Raw genomic sequence first — 19,079 nt, 5'->3', positions numbered from 1 at the left:
TGACATTTCTCCAATAAACTAAACACAAGCATTTGTTTGCAATGGATTGGTACTCCTGCAAGCAGGGTTGCAGTCAGCCACTGAAGACTTCCCATGAGCCCACAGCTTCCCCCCCCCGCCTCTTTGTCCATATTCTTAGCTGAACATTTCTCAATACCTGGTCAACTTGCTTCTGCCTCAAGTCATCTGTGCTGCCTCCCATGATGGAGTAAACGCTGATCCTCCCGTCGAACGAAGCTGCAGACAAGATAGCAGGGTTTCTGGGACACCACTGGATATCAAAGCACCACTGTGTGTTCGTGGGCAACTCATACAGCACCTAGGCAGCAAAAACAAGTCCAACAAATCAGGGCTTTTATGGTTCACCACGTCCAACAGCAACAATACTCCCGCGTACCCTGAGATTGGTCTGCTCTTCTTGCTCCCCAGCAGCCTCTACATCTCCGCACACACTAGTGGTCAAATTCTGACAATCACCAAACAGGAAATTATTATACACCAGTGCTTAATTTCCTTCTCCTCCAATTAAATCTTCTGTTTAATCCACACAGGACAAACTATGCAGGCAGGGTATGTCTGTGCTGTCCCACTGCAAGCTGTGAGCTGATGCTAATATTCATGCTAGTTTCATTCAGCGCTGATCTGGGTATCTCTACACACGACATGGAGACACGTCCAGGCTCCAAAGTCATTCTGGTTTTGCAGGAAAATTGGAAAAGTTAAAGCCTGCACTCTGGGCAGACAGCCTCTCCTGCCCTGGAACAGACAAGCCCACCAGATATTTAGCCATAAACTATGAGAAACTCAAAGAGCAAAATGCCAGCTGCCTTGCTGTCTCCCAGGAAACTGGTTTTTATTTTTAATAAAAACATGTAGTATCAGCCATGTGTAAAGCCTTCCTAACAGCACAGGATCCACCTCAGATAACTCATTTACCACCACACAGCTTTTGAACTTTTGGGCCAACATCTTAATTTTAGAAACACTTCTTACTCCACCCTCCAGGATTATTGCCAACCGCATGGAAGAAACCCTCCAGCGTGCCTGAAGCCCTTTTTGTGGGCTAGCAGAAACACTCAAGTTGTCTGAAAACAGGATCTGCATCCCCTTTGAAAGCTATCTCCAGGCCCAAAAGGGCAGAGTGGGACACATCCAAGTGGCTTTCACTGATCTTCCACTACTGTAGTAACCTACAAAATCCCTCTGGTCTGGATAAAAGTTCTTACACTTACAGAAGGAAAAAGGCAATCACAACAGTAATCCAGCCACATCGGGCCCAAAACAAAAGAGCAGGAAGAAATACTTAGTTTAAGTGGGGCCATTTCTATCCCTATAATGAGCAGAAACCTTACTACTTAGCAGGAGAGAAGCAGTAAGGACAAATGTGTAATATCGGCAATATTAGGAAGGAATCCTGTACCACCAGAACAAGCTCGGAAGGCACATATACCAAACACAAGTACACAGGATAGGGACAAACATCTCACAGAAGCACCATTGCTAGGAATGCAAGCACAGCAACACCTGCTTTGCACATGCCACTGTGAACAGAGATATTTTTTTTTTTTTTTAAGTAGTGTGCATACAATACCTCGCCCGTGTTAGGGTTGGAGCAGAGAATTTTAGCATCCTTCCCACAGCTAAGTAGCAGCTCTGAATCTGCCATACTCCAAGAAATGGCCAAAATACCCCTGCATGAAAAGACACAACAAAAAAAAAGTTTAATGCGAACGCAAAAGTGATAAATAAAGCATATTTTTAAGATGAGTTTCTACATTACCTGAGCACTCCAAACTCAAATTGCCCTCCCTACTCTTTCCTCTTACAAGAGAAGAAATGATATCAGCAATTTATCTATTGAAATAGATGCTTTCTATTTTCTGCATGAAGAGGTATAAAGGCACAGCCATTGTATCTAAAAATTAAATGCAACAGTCACGAGGGAGAACCTGGATGCCAATGTAACGAAGTAGCTTGTTTGCCTGCAGTATCATTAACATATAGTGTGTGCAAACCTGTAGGTAAGGTTGGTGACTATGAAATTTGTCAGCTTCTTTTTATTAGCAGAAGATTTAAGTCAGCAGAACCACTGGCAGCAGTTTCGGTAGAAGCTGCAACACATCCTTATTGCTGTTCTCTCTCCTTAAATCAAGCGTTGGTTTTGGGCAATAAGGAAAGTTTCACTAACGATTGAGATGGGACAAGAATTTAACAAAATCTTTTCTTGTACCCACATTTAAGGCACTCAGGGGATCAAGAGGCAGAGAGACTGTGCATGTCCACATGTGAGGATGTGCCTAGGTGCACCTTCAGTCCATTATTCAGGCAAAATCAACCATTACTAACTCTTTGCACCTCAGCTCCCTCTTCTCAAAAAGCACAGAAACAAACTAGCAACTTCAGTGTTTCAACAGGACGGCATTTTTGGGAAGGGGGGGATGGGTGGTGGTGGTGTAGGGGGGGCCTGTTCTCTTCAAACCAGCAGGTCTCAAAAAGGCAAGCCTTTCCGGACACAGGGTTGGCTGGTCAGCAAGCCAGCATATAACACTGCCTGCTGCCGGAATTGCTGCCTCCAACCAAGTGAGCCTTCAGAGGGAACTGAGCAAGCGAGATGGTACACAGTCACAAACAGCGCGAACACCATGGAGCAAGGCTACATCAGACGCATACCTTGTATGGCTTTCTAGAACACGAAGTGGCGAGGAAGCAAATCTTAGGTCCCACATCTGAATCACAGGCAATCTGTCATCCTCCGAGGCCAAAACCATCTGGGTAGCAACATCAGGGTGCCATGCAAGGCCTGAGCAGTGCATCTGAGGGACAACACCGTGCCACAGCATAAGATAACTGAGCAGCACTGAAGGACAAAATACAACTAGCCTAAATATGTCTACCTGCATGGTAAAGCACTATTGTGAGGGAATTTGCAGGTGTGATTCCGGGCATTATTTCTGACTGCATTCAAATTGGGATACTGTCTTCATTTCCCTAAGTGAGGAGACTTGCAGTTAAGTTTCCCAAGGTCCTCTCAAAGAGATGACTTTGTGTTGTCTTGTTCACAGTCCTATGTTTTAATGTAAGAAAAATGTAAAGCCTGCTGTACAAACCTTTTTCTCTAATATTTTTATTGATATTTTAATGAAAGCCATTGTTATGCAGTGGTTATTGTCATGTGAACATTGTATCACTAGACTACAATCACATGATGAGTCTACCGTGCTGTTGTTACATTAGGCAACAAATACAGAAAACATTGAGAGTTACACAGTTTATCAGAAGAGTGCAGTGACCAAGCAACTACTTCAGGAGCATCCATTTGTGAATTTCATTTTTTACTCCTGCTACACTTTCAAAGTTTGTTAAAGCAACAGTGCATTTAAAATATACAGAATTACACAAATACATCACTCTCTGCAAGTTCAATGGCTCTTTTTCACATTTACACTGCCTGAGGAGCATGTATGGTGGCTGTAACTATATGAGGCAGTGTCCCCTGTAACCCACTCAATGGCAACACCTCTCCGTGGCTGCAGCCTGCTTCCATCTCCATATCCAGACCAGCAGAAGCACAGGTCCCCATTCCATCAGTCATCAGTGTCTTGCCAAGGCTCAGCCCTTGTGCTCATCCCACCTGTGATGCCAAGGAGGAAGCCCTCTCTGCCTGAGCACTAAGTCAAGACATCACCTCCTCTGCAAAACTAAATGTGCTCACACAGCGCACATCAGCTGCAATCTCTTCTCTGTAGCACACAAAACAGAGTATTTCTGACTGGCTGAATAAAGAAATCTTTCTGTGCAGCCCAAATAAATCAGTAATGGCTTTCTCCACACTAATTTATCATTCCAATAGGAAATCTGAGTGCCTTGCCTTGCTTCAATCTGCATCTGCCTATTTTTGTTTAAAATGCTGACAATCCCTCTGCATAAGAAAAAGTATTAGATATTTAGCAGGTTGTATGAAACCAGGCCAGGCACCAGTATCTTTATGTTATGTAAGAAGGGGTGCTACGACCCATCCCCACATGCCAAGAGCCATCCAACAGCTAACTCACCCGGTTATTGTGGTCACTGACTTTGATGATGGGTTCGTTCTTCCTGAGATCCCACACAGTGGCTCGGCCGCTAGGACTGGCAGATGCCAGGATGTGCTGGACTTGCCTGTTCCATGCGATGCAGCTGATGTCCTCAAGAGGCTGTCACACACACAGAACAGCCTGTCACAACCCTTCCAAATCTAAGACTCAAAACTTATTATTTTCAGAACCTGCTAAATTACAAGTCTGCAAGAAGACTCATCCCAGGTACCGCGTGTGTTCTGATTTCCTATGTACACACACTGTAGGGTAGAAACCCACAATTTATAAGCTGCTAGTATTTCTCTGCATTTTCTGCTTTACAGTATGATATAGTAGTCGCTTAAAGAATCTAAGCACAACTGTCTTAAAGAACAGAAACTTACTCCATGAAAGTATAACCGGGTATATGAACTGCCCTTTTGTGTCGGATTATTAGGTTTTGACTTACAAAATAATTATAAAACTTGCTTGGAAGAACTCTGTGGGTTTTTTTTTTAACCCCCTCCCGACCGCTTATTTTTAGTCTGAGAATTAAAAACAATATTAACCCAGTCCTTGTTGCACTATTATTTCCAGCTGTCATTAAGCATATGGACTAAAAGATTTCCCAGCCTAAAAAATGCTATATGGGGATCTTTAAGGCAAGCATCCTCCAAAATGCCCATATGATAAACAACTCAGACTAAATATCAAAACCCACAGTTTTAACTAAAAATCTTTAAACTGAAGATTACTTCTCATCTTATTTCCTCACTTTGTTGTCCCTGAATTATCGAGCAGTAATAAACCCATTTTCCAGTAACCACAAACTTCTTGTGCTATTTTGTAACAGCTACAGAAACGTACATGCATTGAAACAACTTCCTCCCATTCTCCTATCTCCTTCACATGAAGTATGAAAAGCTATTGCTTTTCCCCATAGATCCTCTTTAAGAGACACAGGCTAAACACTGGCCCTTAAGTACAGCAATTAAACACTCCCTGAAACCCATGAAGGCAACTGCCAAACCTACTGCCTCATCTTCTGCTTCTCAGTAGCTGCTTTTTATCTTCCTCCTATTTTCCTCAATCTGTACCTTCATCATCTTCAGTCATGCATGCAGTGAAACATGCAGAGGAAGACTAGAAGACATGTAATAGTTATGGATGCTTAAAAAGTAGTGTAACCTTAGAGATTCAGCTTGTTATTACTTGTTGCTTGAAAAAAACAACACACTTCTCAGACTAAGGGGATACTTCGGCTTTCCCTGGACAAACACAATTTTTCAAAAAATAAAATCCCACCACATGAAGATGTGAATCAACTGCTTGTGCAGCCAGCCAAAACTGCAGATCTGTTGTGGATAAACATGACTGCACATATAGGGTTGCTGCATGGGAAGTAGAGCAAACTACTCATCTCATGGACCTGTGCATGCTTGCACCTACAGGCACAGCCAGGAAACCGCACTCCAGGGGCTAAAAAGGCAGCAGTGTCCAGTCACCCTTGTACGGAGCTGGGAAAAAAATCACAACTAGACACAAAGTGCAGCAAAATACTGCTGTCACAACTGACTTCCTTCCAAAAGCGCTCACAGAAAGCTACCTATGCTGCTGCTCAGAGAGTACTGTCCTTAAGGACATGGGCTCCTGCCATATGCTTTGAGTCACAGGCATGTCACAAACAGAAAAATACTCAAACCTCACAGTCTAATAAACATTATACAAAAACTAAGTACCAACAGAAGGCCTATTTTCGTTGGCCTTTGGGAATGCCACTGGGGAACAACATGCAGGAACATATTTTTCTTCCTTTTGATACAGAGATCTGTTGTATCATCCCTTAAGGACTGTATCTAACATTGCCAGAAATCTAACTCATGGCTAACTACAATTAACTGCTACCCAAATTAGACTCCAAAAGGCTTCCCCCTACCCTTGATACAGCTTTAAAAGTGCAGGTTTCAATGAGCTCTCAACTTAAGTGGCATGCATATTTCTCATTAGTCTGCTCTGCAATATTTAAACAAATACAAATCTGGTACCTGTGTCTTCACTCCTGGTGTCATTGGTGCAGCAAAACTGTTCAAGTCCCAGACATAGATTTCAGACTCATTAGCACCAGAGGCCACCAGATTAGTCTGTAAGACACATTAAAAGATGTTAAGAGTATTTTCAGCATCAGCTTTCACAGTCTTAGCTGCTGGGAGGCATCAGATCCACAGGACTCTGCCAATTTCTCCTATAAGCTCAGGATACAGCCTTTAGCTCACACAGAGCAGCTTGGGGAAAAAAGCAAGTTTTGAGATTGCAGGTAAGTCCATACACTGCACTAGACTGGCAGGCCAAGACCAAAATTCCCATTTTGTGGAGTGCTCTTCCACTGCACAGAAAACACCCACGCGAAGGCTGTAGGGGTGCAGCCACGGACAGGAGTGAAAAGCAGTGGCACTTCTGGGAGGGGGCAGACGAGGAAGTGGTGCTGCAGCTATCGCCACTGCAGAACTTTGCTCCAGGCAGACCATGACATGTGGGACCAGCTGGATGGAGCGTGGCATTTGTGCCTCCATCGGTGGAAAGCACCCCACCCACAGTGAGCGCAATCATCCGGAGCAATTCTGTGTCTGGGATGCAAAAGTCCAGGCAGGGCAACATGAGCAGAGGGCACCAAGCACCCTTTGATCACATCCTGTGGCTGGTGATGGGCAAGTCCCAACTTTGTAATGGACAGAAAGGGAAAGGAAGCAATTCAGAAAGGACACAATGAACACAGGGCAGCCTCGCTGAAAGCAAGTGTGCACAGAAGTGCTATTTAGGAAACAAATTCAACTGAATTCTCACACAGCTGGTGAGGACGAGGAAAAAACAACCCACTGTATCTAAAAGAAAGTAAATGCTCATTAGTGATGGAGGAAAGCTTGTCAGTTTTGAGAGCTCTTCTGCTAAAGAGGTCGCATTACCACGTTTCCTGTTCTGTCTCCTCTTTCCAAGTAACAATACTTAGAAGTTTTGAAGCCGGATCCTACCCAACCCCCAAACAAGATACAAAAACTGATGTCACTAGAAACACGACTGAGAGCATGTAAATACTCCCCGTGTGATAAGAACAATATTGGCACAGCATGCGTGAGCTAAAAAAGGCAACTGGCTAAAAACACTACAGAAGATCACCTCTACTTTACCTGTAAGCTGACAACATAAATTGACAACATAAACTGACAATGGGAAGGAATGAACCTTAAACTCTTGCATTCCCCATCCTGAAATGACAGTAACAGGACAGGTTTTTCCTACTAAATACAAACAGACACTCAAATACCAAATTTAGTTCATGCTTTTCAGGGGAGGGGAAAGGGACAGAAACATTTAAGATTACAATTTAATACAGGCCACTCATCTATGATGGTATGTGAGCAGAAAACCAACCTGGAACATGTTGACATCAAGTGCTCTTACTGGTCCAGTATGCTTGTCTTTCTGGGCAATTATTACTTCAGCATCTCCAGCTATGATTTTGGCTGGGTCATACAGAATGACATTTCCATTTTCACCCCCAGCAATCAGAACTCCCGAGACTCTCTCACTCGAGGTCATGCTGTGTGGCCCCCATATCAGCTTGTGGTACCTGTAAGACACAGAGGTCCCCACAGTCTACAACCATCCACCACCTGCTCCACATATACTGATGCACGCCATTTTGCTCACCCCAAGTTAAAGTCTCCAGACTGCTGCCAACAGACAGAGCAGACACATCAGAGAAAAGCACTGTCTGCATTTCACCTTAAGGATGAGCCTCTGTACTTAGAACATGTCCCAATTCTGCTTATTACCAAGATGCAGGGTCACGACACGTACAACCAATAACGTGGTAACCAATAACATCTCTCATCTCCTGACTGCAAAATCACGTAAGTGCTCCCAACTGAACCTGATTTTGAGATCACCTTTGCAAAACAATAGGAATAATGAAAGTAAGGACCATAAGCTCGTCCAACCTCAGCCTGGAGGTAAACCTCTGCTATTTGTGAGCAACTCTTCATACAAGAGAGGAAAAAGGTGGAACTAGAAAAATTCCAAATCCTTTTCCATATTTGTGCTTCTGGATGTGCAACAGTTTTATCTGCTGTACTGGAGGTTCAGCAAGTAGTTTATTCACATCATAGACACGTGTCTCTTGGACCACAATCTGTTTTCCATGCTAAATCAAGAGGAATTAAACCTAACTCCAGAAACAAAGTATTTTCACACCAGTATGTTCATCTGCAAATACCCAAATCTACTCAATGAACTCGCTGCATAATTGAAACAGCATTCCTGTGTATTCAGCCATGCAAAGAACGAATTTCCTCTACATAAAATGACATGCTTACATATCAGCTCTTATGCAAGCAGAAAGGAAACCCACATTGACTGGAAGGTGGCAATGAGTTACTTCAGCATTCACTGTCTTATTAACTTCTTTGTTATCCCTGGACAACCTTCAAGTAATTTCTTTAAATCACAGCAAATACAGCATGATAAAATACATACTGCAGAAAGCTAGACAAAGAACATATGCTGGGTAAGAAATATTGCAACAGCCAAGTGTTCAGTCTCCTAGTACAGTGTTCAGATTACAGTGGGGCGTCACCAAAGAATGATGCTACAAACGGGAACTTTTGGACAGACCTTTTCCCTGCATATGATTTTTATACTTCTGCGCTTAACTATGCAAGGTTACAAGAAATGGAGTGACTGACAGGGTTGTCTGGGCACTAGTATTATACCACCAGCAAGATTCAACAGGACTCAAGATAATCCAAAATGGAGGCAGAAAACGGTGAGGAACAAAAAACAGAGTTAACTGTGCAATTACTTTACTCTTGCCCTATGCTCTTTCCAAGACAAAGTATGGCTCTACAAAGGCAAAGCAAAACTTTCCTTGGAGGACAATTAACAAGGTTTATTGCAGGATTTATCTGTTGTGGGTTTAATCACCCAGACATTTTCATTTGCTGCAAACCAAAATAAAGCCTGACGTATACATTGCTGGCCAGGACACTTCTTGTCCTTTGTAATGCATTTTCTAGGACAAAGTCAAGTTCTTGTGTTGCTCACCAAGGAAAGCACTTTCAAAGGAGCACTGCAGCCTGGCTATAAGGAGCGTTTTCCTGAAGTTCAGTAAGGAAACGTTACTTGGCAAGCCTTGAAGAATCTCACTCATAGTTAAAACAAGCTAGAACAAAGAAATTTTTAAAGACTGAATACCTCATCCTGCTCTCAGCAGGTCAGTAACATGGTTAACATCAGCTTTGCCTACAATGCAGGGCATTAAACAGAGACTGTGGCTGTTTCTCACAAGACCCACATACTAAAATGTGGACAACTGCAGGGCACAGATTGCGAGCTGCCTGACAGCACAACTGTTCTGCCAGCCCCACAAATCATCACAACAAAACTGACATGGCACAAAGCCAGGAGCCTAACACCTTGTGCTGCCTCCTGCAAATGCTGCTGCAACCGTTATTTACCCAAATCAGGAGAGCAACCCTAAGCAGGGTCACAACCTTACTGTGCGCAAACGCACAGAATTTCACAGAATTTCAAGTTGTTTATAGACAACACTTAACCTTTAGGTACCCACCAAACTGCATTTGGTCAAGAACTTTAAGAAACAGTTGTAGTTCCTTAGGCCTTAAAAGTTACAGCTTTAGAATGAAGACTCAAGTCCAATAGATTTCTACTCATGTCAGAGGCTGGGGAGACGGCAATCATTTCCCTAGAAGCATCAAATTCTCACTTGAACATACTGGCAAAATGCTGTAATTGCCTGCACCTCCAGTCATGTCATTTCAGGTCACCAGGCCAAAGAGTAGTTATGCTGACATAGCTGGTATGAAAAAGTCACGAATCCAATCCAATGGCAATGAAACTTTTCACTTCCTTCTCTACCCATAGAAACACCCTGCACCTCCACGTATGTTGTTTCAGCTCACCCACGAGTGGCAGCCACTGGGCCAGTCACCAAAGAGCCAGTGCAAGTGCTGCCAAGGTGGAAATTGGATTCTCTGATGCTAACAATATTTCTTTGGACAAACGCATAGTAAGAAACTGGAGCTAAGTGGAGTTGTAAAGTTGGGAACTTGGCTTCCCAGCTGCAGGGTGAGGTATGATACTACACACACAACATGACCCAGTTTAGTTATGTTACAGGAGTCTTCCTGAAATACGTAAATGCAAACAGGATGGGGTAATGTGAAAAGTTGCAATTGTATTTTCTTAATTTCCTATTTCCTTCTGTTATCTGGAGAATCCCAGAGGCTCCTCAGGATAAACGGTCTGCATACATATTCAAACCTACCAGCCAATGTCAGATTTTTTAGGTTATGACAGAGCATGTGCTGCTTACAACTCCTCTGGATCCAAGCTCACTGCCTTCACAATGACACCTCACCGTCCCACAACAGTGGCACTCACACACCTTCATCCTTCGGCGCTGAACTTCTGCTCTTTTCTAACTGCACATAAGCCTCATGAAGTGGCCTTTCCACATACACCACATTTAACAGTTCCACAGACATTACTTTTCCCTTCAAAACCCACTGCTTGCCTGTGAGAGGAGGAGAAGGTGGCACAAGACTTCATATCCAGCGAAGGGTCTGATAAGTCCAACTCAAATATTTCTAGAGAAGCACTTGTACTGAAGGTTGCATCTAGCTGCTGAGCTGATGTACCTGCAAAGAAGTGGGCTTGGCAGTGAGAAAGCCACGGCACACAAAAGAGCAACTGCAAAAGCAGAACAAGGAGGGGCATAAAAACATCATCCTCGCAAAAAGGACTCTGAGATGAGGTCAGGTTTCTGTTACTTAGATGTAGTTCTACATAACTCTCCTTGATATGATTCTCCCTTTAGGGGTTTCTTAACCAATATGGACAGGAAAAGCTTTGGGCAAGTGCCTCTCTCTCCCTGATGATGAACAGAAAACAATCAAAGTTACAAATGAGCTGAAAAGAAGAGCGAACTAGCAGTTAGGGTTGCTGTCACCATACCCTGGCAAAAAGAAGAGGATGCTTGCTGTCACTTGCAGAATGCAGAGTATGTTTTCATGCACGGCACAACTTGAGAACTCCACTAAAGACACTGCACCATATACTCCACTCCAGCCTTCAGGACACAAAATAACTCCTACAACTTTCAAGTATGACCACTTCATGGCAGCCACCACATGTAGCCTGAGGCCTGCTAACACATGCTTCCCAAAAACTCACCTGTGGCCAGGTAAATGGGGTGCTGTTGGGAAGGGCTCCATGCCTGCATGGCAGTACGATCAATTTCCTTCAGCTTCATTTCACTAAAAGATACAGCCAAGAAAGGTAATGCTTAAACGGAGCACGAGGAAACCACACTGCCATGGATTCAGCAGCTGCATTAGGATTTGGCAGAAGCAGCCAGGGTGATCGTTTTCCTAAAGATAGCCCGCAGACAGACTCCTAAGCCATCTTCTCCAGTGCACACCCAGAGGGAAGGGGAAGAACAAGCCTCCCTTGACAGAATAACATCGATACGTAGAGGAAACTGATGGTTGCTGAACAAATCACAACACAGGAAAATGCGGGCAAAGCTTCAACTGCTCTGAAAACCCCTCTTCCAGCAGCATCAAGGCACACATCGGGCACCCTACAGCAGCTTTCAGCCTTAACCCGCGTCACAAACGCACCCTGTAGAAAACCCTCACTAGACCCTTGTCGCCAAATACCCTGAGAAGCCAAGCAGATCAGAGGGCGAAAAACGGTTTAAAAGCCTCCACCGCCTCCTTTTCGGGTCTTATTTCAACACCCTGGGGTTTCCCCGTCGGAAACTCCGTGCACGGCCACCGAGCGCCTCGTCGATCGGCACATACGCCCCGTTTCCGACACGAACTGAAGGGAAAAAAGTGGAAAACGAGCGTTTCGCGCCCCCCCCCCCCCCCCCCCGCGTCCCCGGCGCTCACCCGTCCCCGGCCCGCTCCAACGTGGCAGCCACGGCACCGCCTCTCGCCCGCTGCCGGTTTCCGGGAGCGCCCCACGCCTTCCGGTCGCGGAGAGCGGGGCTCCACCTTTCCCTACGCAGGAAGCGAATGGGGGGAGGGGGGCGCGGTCGCCTCCTTCTTCGGGGTCTCCTCCGGGTTTCTCGGGGTAGGAGCAGCGATCGGCCCTGGGGAAGAGGGAGATAGGCGTTAGGGGCGGCTGCCCCGCTGGGGTTTAGAGGAAGCGGGGGAAAGCGCCTGCAAGACGGGGGCTCCGGTGCCGCCTGTCCTCCTCAGCTCAATGGCAGTAATCACGGCGTTGTCATGATGTGAACAGCAGTGAGGCTCATCATCGGACAGGGACCCGACCCGCGAGCGGGGGGAGGGGGGTTCCTCCGCCTTTCGAGGCAGGAGGATAGCACCAACACCCGTGAATTAGCGACCCAACCGCCGCACCCGCCGGCTTTCACAGTCCGGGGGACGCGGCTCGTAGCTGGGGGAGCTTCCGCACACGGCCCCTGACCCACCTCTCACGGCAACCGGAGCACAGCTCCGCTGCCGCCTTCCGCCGCCTAATTCTGCGGCCGCTCAGCAGGCCGATGCTGTGCCCGGGGAGTACGCTGCCCCGGCCCCATGGCGCGGCTGCGGCTCCTGCCTCTGCAAGACTGAGCGCCCGCAGACAACGACCCCGCTGTCGGGCATCTCTCAGCCGTACAGCCCAACCCTACACCAACCAAGCACCTCGCGGCGGGAAAGAGCCCTTTCTCCCGCCCCCGCCATATATAGGTACTGGAAGCACTTCTCCCATTGGCTGCAAGGATCACCGTTTGTAATTGGCTGCTTCTTCCTCCACCGCCGCTACCGGTTGGCTTGGTTGCCTTCCAATTCCTACCGTCACCTCCTCTGCTTACGTCAAACCGAGGCGGAATCGCTGTTACAAAGACCAGCGACGGCCGCCGCGCCTAAGGGAGAAGCAATTTCCGTGGTCGTGGCTCGCGAGCCAATGGGAAGGGGAAGCTGGGAGGGCGGGCGGTGGCAGCCAATGGGCGAGCGTGCTCCGTGCAGAGGCGGCGCGTGGGGGCGGGCCGCGGTGGTGGCTGCGAGGTAGCCATGACGCGGAGCTGCTCGGCGCTGGGCTGTACGGCCCGCGACAACGGGCGGAGCCGGGAGCGCGGTATCTCCTTTCACCAGTGAGCGTGGCCGCCCCCGCGGCGGCACCCCAGACCCCGTCTGGGCGGGTAGCCTTCGCCCACCCGCCCTCGCCTCCCTCCCTCTTCCCCCCCACCTTCTCTCTCTTTTTTTTTTCCTTCTCTCTTTCTCCGTCTACCGCAGGTTCCCGGTGGACGCCGCGCAGCGCCGCGAATGGATCCGCGCCGTGAACCGCGTGGACCCGCGGAGCCGCCAGGCCTGGCGGCCTGGCCCTGGGGCCATCCTCTGTTCGCGGCACTTCGCTGAGGCCGACTTCGAGCGCTACGGGCTGCGGCGGAAGCTGCGGCGGGGAGCCGTGCCCTCCCGCTTCCCCCACTCAGTGCGTGCGGGTAACGGCCGCGCTCCTCTCTCCCGCCCGAGCCGGGCCGTGTCGGTATGCGGTGACCTCTCCTCTCCCTTCCCCGCCTAGGAGTCGCTGGGCGCTGGCCGGAGGTTCGGGGCCCCCGTCCGAGCTCTGAAGCAGCCTCTCCCCAGCCCCTGCGCCGGGGTGACTGCCGGGGACCACAACTACAGCCTGAAGGGGCAGCAGGCAGCGGGCGGGGAGGCACGGCCGCCGCTGGAGACCACGCAGCAGCAGATCACTGCGGCCGGGAGATGCTTCCCCCAACACCGGCCCAGAACGGTGGTGAGCATCCTCCGGGAACTGGCGGAGAAGCAGCAGCTTTCTGAGGAAACTCTGCGTTTGCTGCAGGCCCAATTTTCAGGTACTGCTGGGGGCATTTGCTAAGGCATAGTGCTTCAGGGTCTGTACTCCCTTACCCCAGTTTTATGTATTTGTTTGACTTTATGGTATCGGTAATCCTTGACTGTTAGACCCCTAGGTCCTGTGCTATAGCGCAAAGGCTTTGTGATTTGTAGGTCTGGAATGCAAGAACCATTCCTACAAAGAAAAAATCTCCCTGAAAAATTCAGTTACTTGAGGCTGGCTACAGTGCTCAGTAAGACCTGTAACCAAGGCTGTTAAACTGTGCCACCATTCAGCTGACAGATGACTCAAGATTAGGGTATATTTATCTAGGAAAACCTTGTCTTTTATGCTGACAAGAAGTGAGCTCTGTTAACGTTAGTAATATAACTTGAAGAAGCCATTTCAAATTGCAGAGCCAACCATAAATTAAAGGCTTCTCTTCTGTTATGTCAATTCTTAAGCAGCACCCACATGTAAGACAGTTTTTACTCAAAACTCTGTAATGACATGAGATAGGAAAAGATGTGTTGGGGACTCAGCCTCAGACAGTATGGTAGGGCACACACTCCCTGGCCACCACCTGTCCCTAGGAAGAGGTGAGGCACAGCGATAGTTTTGCTGAGCTGTACGCTTCGCACCAGATTTCAGGACTGAGTGTTTCCAGAGGCCATCCTGTTGCCTTCTATTGTGCAATGTGTGTGTATTATGCATCCCTCTGTTAAGTTATGAGCTATTTATTTGCTTCACTAAAGCTGACCTCTTGGGTTTTTTTTTTAAGCAGATTTGCCGTTAGAGTTGCACAGCTGGAGACAGATGGCAGAATACTCACCAGAAATGAGGCAATTTGCTTGTATTCTCCACCTCTACCATATTAAGGCCTATGATTATCTACGGAAGATTTTTCCGCTCCCTCATCCTTACAGCCTGACAAAGCAAGTTTTTGTTCATTCATTCATTCTGAATGTATTTCCAGGTACTCATGTAGAAATAGGTGTAACAGATCTGTCCTGAAAACATTGAGCAGTTGTAGTTTTTCCCGGCTTTGTTTTTGTAACAGAAGCAGAATGGAAAGTAAATGTTAAGAAATACTGATAGCCCTCATCTCAGAGAGCTGGTATGTGTTATGCATGTGGGTCACAGCATGAGAATTTCACATTCTTTACATTAACGATTTTAGAGTAAGGGTGGAGCTTGCCAAGTATTCTTGGATGAGTACGGGGTGAAAAAAGCTATGTTTCAGGGCCTCAGCTGCTGCAGGGTCTATATGTGTTTTATTGTTTGCTGGTGAGGAAGGAGGAATACAAAAAAGCAGAGGTGCTTTACCACATTGGCACATGCTCTTGCCCTGTGATGTGCTGTGCAGACTTGTGAGAGGGGAGGGATGAGCCAAATAATGGAAGGAAGGGCAAATACAAGTAAGGTCATCTAAAAAGAAGCAGCAGGAGGCAGTGTTAAGGGAGCACCTGCATTACTCCACCAACAGCCAGATCTGAGCAAGGAGAGATGGGCAGGAATAAGTGTCAGTAGAGGAAATCAAAACCAATAGGACTATCCATGGAAAACTTTGGAACTTTTTTCTGGAAATGGGAGAAGTCAAGAAGGGAACATGAGAACGTGAAGGACTGCATAAAGCGGACAGAGTGCTTTGGTTTTTCTCACCTCGCCCCACAAGGGCTCTGGGAAGTTAGTGAATCTTGACAAGTGTCTGTTTCAGAGTTACAGAAGGGAGATATTTCTGTACCACATAACTCAGTTGTGTTACCCATTGCAAGTAATTATGTAGGTTCAGAATTTACTACCTGAAGTGCTATCAGACCCATTAACAAGGACTGAAGTTGTAATAGCACACAAAACAAAAGCTGAAGAAACTCTCTCCCTACAGGTTTTGAGTCTCAAGCACCTGTAGTGCAGTTGAAGGATGCCCAACAGATACACATATTGTCCATTCCAGCCTGTGGGGGTTTTGCACAGCTTCCTCCAAAGAATCTGCTCGAAGGTGTGCCAGGAGGTAGTGGACGGAGAGTGTATGGAGGAGAGTAGCATTCCACATGGGCTGCCGAGGCTTTCACATCCTCCAAACTGGGTTACAGTGTACAGTGTCGAGAAAGCCGGTTGGGAAGGAAAGCAGCCTGGTGTTGCAGGCCCTCTGCATAGCCTGATGTGCGCTTCTGTGTTTGGTTTAATTATTTTTTTTTCCTGTTAATCCTGATCTCCTATACGTTGGAGAGGCAGGAAGCTGCTTTGTTACTTCCATCCACGGTCAGTACTTTTGCTTGGCTTACCATCACTAGGGTGTGAGAAAAGAAACTCAAGACTATGCATTAAGAAAGGCAGGGCTCTGTCTTATCATGCTCTACAGCTCTAGACATGGCTGACGTATCCTAAGTGGTAAGAGGTGCTGACTGTTGCTTCAGTTTTCTCAGAATCACCTTTCCTAATGGCATCCTCTCTTTTTTTCTAGTTGGCTGTCTAATAGTGAGGCTGCTGCAGGCTTCAGCAATGACATTTTTCTCCGCCTTCAGGAAAAGGTAGAGAGAGGGGAACAGGCGTACCGCTACTGTGCCCTGATGGTACAAGACATGTCCCTGCAGAAGCAGCAGGAGTGGGACCCACAGACCCAGCGCCTGACAGGCTTTGTTGACTTGGGAGCAGGTGTCCTTGATGCTGATGAAGCTCCGCTGGCCTCAGAAGCGATAATCCTCATGGCAGTTGGCATCTCGAGTCCCTGGACAGCTCCACTTGGTTACTTCTTTGTGAACAGCATGACTGGCCACTTACTTGCTCAGCTGCTTCGTCAGACCATCAATAAGCTGAACAACATTGGCATCACGGTGCTCGCTGTGACGTCAGGCGCCACTGCTCGTGGTGCTGAGACTGCCAGAGCTCTGGGGATCAGGATAGATCCTGAAAGGATTCAGTGCACTTTCCGGCATCCGCCTGGCTCTGCTCACAGCATCACCTATTTCTTTGACATTTGCCATGCACTGCAGCTGATAAGGAATGCTCTGCAGTGCTTCCAGAAGATAGAGTGGCTCAGTGATACTGTGTGGTGGCAGCATGTGGTGGAGCTGGCGGCTTTGCAGGAGCAGAGGGTATCAGAGCTGTGCAGTCCCAAGTCAGGTGGACCTGGCAGTAAGGAGAGTTACCACCTGAAGGTCAACCTTGCTACCCTGTTGTTCAGCGAGGGTGTTGCTGATGCACTGGAACACCTCCAGAAGCTGGGCCTGGCCTCATTCCAGAACTGCAGTGGTACTATCAAGTTTGTGCGTTTGATTAGCTGTCTGTGCGATGTATTTCATGGCAGAGGTTCCTATCGAAGGGGACTGAAAGGGCCTTTGCAAGCTGGAAATTACACTAAAATAAGCCACCTCTTTAATGAGGCCAAGAGTTTTTTCATCACCTTAACGGACTCTATGGGGAGATACATTATTAAGAGCAAACGCAAACTAGGATTTCTGAGTTTCTTGCTCAATGGCGAAAGCCTCAAGTGGCTCTACAGCAACTATTTGTGTCCAGAGGGCACTCCTTCCCTCCACCTCCTGACCTACGCCTTCAGCCTTGACCCACTGGAGCTGTTTCTCAGGACCCTCCAGCAAGCCTGTGGCAGCAGTGGGAGCCCCACCTGCACTGTGTTCCAGGCTGCTTATCACAAACTGCTGGCCAACTGCAGCCTGGTGCCAGGCTTACCACACAGTGGTGGCTCAGGCAATACAAGCTCGTTGGACATATCCCTGTCTCGTAGGAGAGATATGACCCTTGGCAGCGTTCGCGCTCAGTATAACCTAGCTTGTGGGAGGACACTGGCAACAGAGTACCTCTATTGTGCAGGCCTTCTTTTGCATGACTCTGCACTGAGTAACGCACTGACAGACCTATCGCTGCATGTACAGAGCATCACCTGCACAGCAGGCTTCATTGCTGAACAATTAGCCTCTGACTTGCAATGTGAGGCTTGTCTTGCTTCCCTCTTTGAGTCAGATGAGAGCAGGCTAAGATGTGGGTCAGTGCTGTACATAAAAAAGTTAGGTGGAGTGAGCCTGCCCTCGGCAAGCGTGTACCACATAACAAGCATTTCAGAACAAGTCCTAAACCGGTATGGCAAAGTAGGAGATGGCAACGAAAACACCAAGCTATGGCATTTGCTTCTAGAACAGAAAGTCTTCCAGGAGCTTCTGGGAGAAAGTCCCCTCTTCCCCACCCTCACAAACCATTTATTTGATGGGGAGATGTGCATCAACAATCACTACACAATCTTAGTAAAGGAAATAACACGATGTTACTTAAACATCAGAACAAATCATGCCAAACAACTGAACTTGAAATACCGTTGTGGAAGGCATAGATTGAAGAGACTGAAGGGAAAACACTTGTTTCCATGACCATTGGGTAGCTGTCAGTCAAGCCAAACCCATGCAGGGTCATTGCTGTTCCAAGGATGGCTGTCCTCTACTGAGGCTCAGTGACGGCCGCATCTAGGCAACATATGTGAGGAAATGATGGGGCATTGTCCCATGATTTGGCCGGCAAAACTCGTGTTGATGATAAGTGGTGATATGTTGGGCCACTGCAAACCATCTGATCTGTTTGGCTGAGCAAAGCAAGGAAGTTCATCTCATCATGTGTTGCATCTAGCAATCCTGCAAAGCAGCCGTGTATTTCATGAGACTTGTGTGGCCAGTCAGGATGAGCATTGGTTGCTTAAGATGCCTGGGAAAGTGGTAGGGGATGCTGCATAGCATCCCCTGGAGGTGCTGGGTGGCTTAGTGCTGTGAGTGGTCTTGCTAGAAGAAAACTGATGCATCTTCCACGTATTTGCGGGGATCATGTGTGCTGGCAATTAGATTTCACCAAAGCAAATCTACTTTAAAGCTGGAGGCAAGAAAACTTGCAGAGCTTTTATTTACAAAGGAAAATAAAGACATGAAAAGTAAATGGCACTCAAGTTGTACATGGGCTCTAATCTCCACTCCTACGTCTCATCAAACAGCTAAACAAGCTGTTTAAGTCTAGATCCCTTGGAGAGGGGACTACAATATCAAACTGCACCCCTAAAGCCCCATGTTTTACAAGTGAGGTAGTGGATATTAAGCAAAGGCACTGTTGTCCATGAAGGTTGAGAGGGCAGTGCTGCAGCTGACTAGG

At 47.2% G+C, this 19,079-nt stretch overlaps 2 protein-coding genes across 3 annotated transcripts in view; one reads left to right on the top strand and one right to left on the bottom strand.

The window, feature by feature from the left end:
- The window catches only part of SEC31A (SEC31 homolog A, COPII component), a 47,679-nt gene extending 35,628 nt beyond the window's left edge, over positions 1–12,051 (bottom strand). The window contains exons 1-9 of one of the 2 annotated variants that reach the window (XM_086464063.1): positions 12,026–12,051; positions 11,304–11,386; positions 10,645–10,768; positions 7,482–7,680; positions 6,101–6,196; positions 4,053–4,193; positions 2,671–2,813; positions 1,592–1,691; positions 158–319 (exon numbers count right to left, since the gene is read on the bottom strand). In XM_086464063.1, the coding sequence (XP_086320189.1) occupies positions 158–319; positions 1,592–1,691; positions 2,671–2,813; positions 4,053–4,193; positions 6,101–6,196; positions 7,482–7,680; positions 10,645–10,768; positions 11,304–11,382 (1,044 nt within the window). In that variant the 5' untranslated portion in view covers positions 11,383–11,386; positions 12,026–12,051. Of the gene's footprint in view, positions 1–157; positions 320–1,591; positions 1,692–2,670; positions 2,814–4,052; positions 4,194–6,100; positions 6,197–7,481; positions 7,681–10,644; positions 10,769–11,303; positions 11,387–12,025 lie in introns of those variants that run through there. The other variant, XM_086464064.1, reaches the window with a different exon arrangement.
- Positions 12,052–13,150: 1,099 nt separating this feature from the next.
- Positions 13,151–18,869, top strand: THAP9 (THAP domain containing 9). The gene is given in 5 exon segments (XM_086464289.1): positions 13,151–13,230; positions 13,373–13,568; positions 13,659–13,953; positions 14,719–14,869; positions 16,399–18,869. Coding segments are annotated over 5 exon segments (2,724 nt in total). The 3' UTR covers positions 18,401–18,869.
- The last annotated feature ends 210 nt before the right edge of the window (positions 18,870–19,079 follow it).

Source organism: Leptosomus discolor, chromosome 4 (assembly GCF_034619465.1).
Source record: "Leptosomus discolor isolate bLepDis1 chromosome 4, bLepDis1.hap2, whole genome shotgun sequence".
Taxonomy (NCBI): domain Eukaryota; kingdom Metazoa; phylum Chordata; class Aves; order Leptosomiformes; family Leptosomidae; genus Leptosomus; species Leptosomus discolor.
This window is presented reverse-complemented; position numbering and strand designations above follow the sequence as displayed.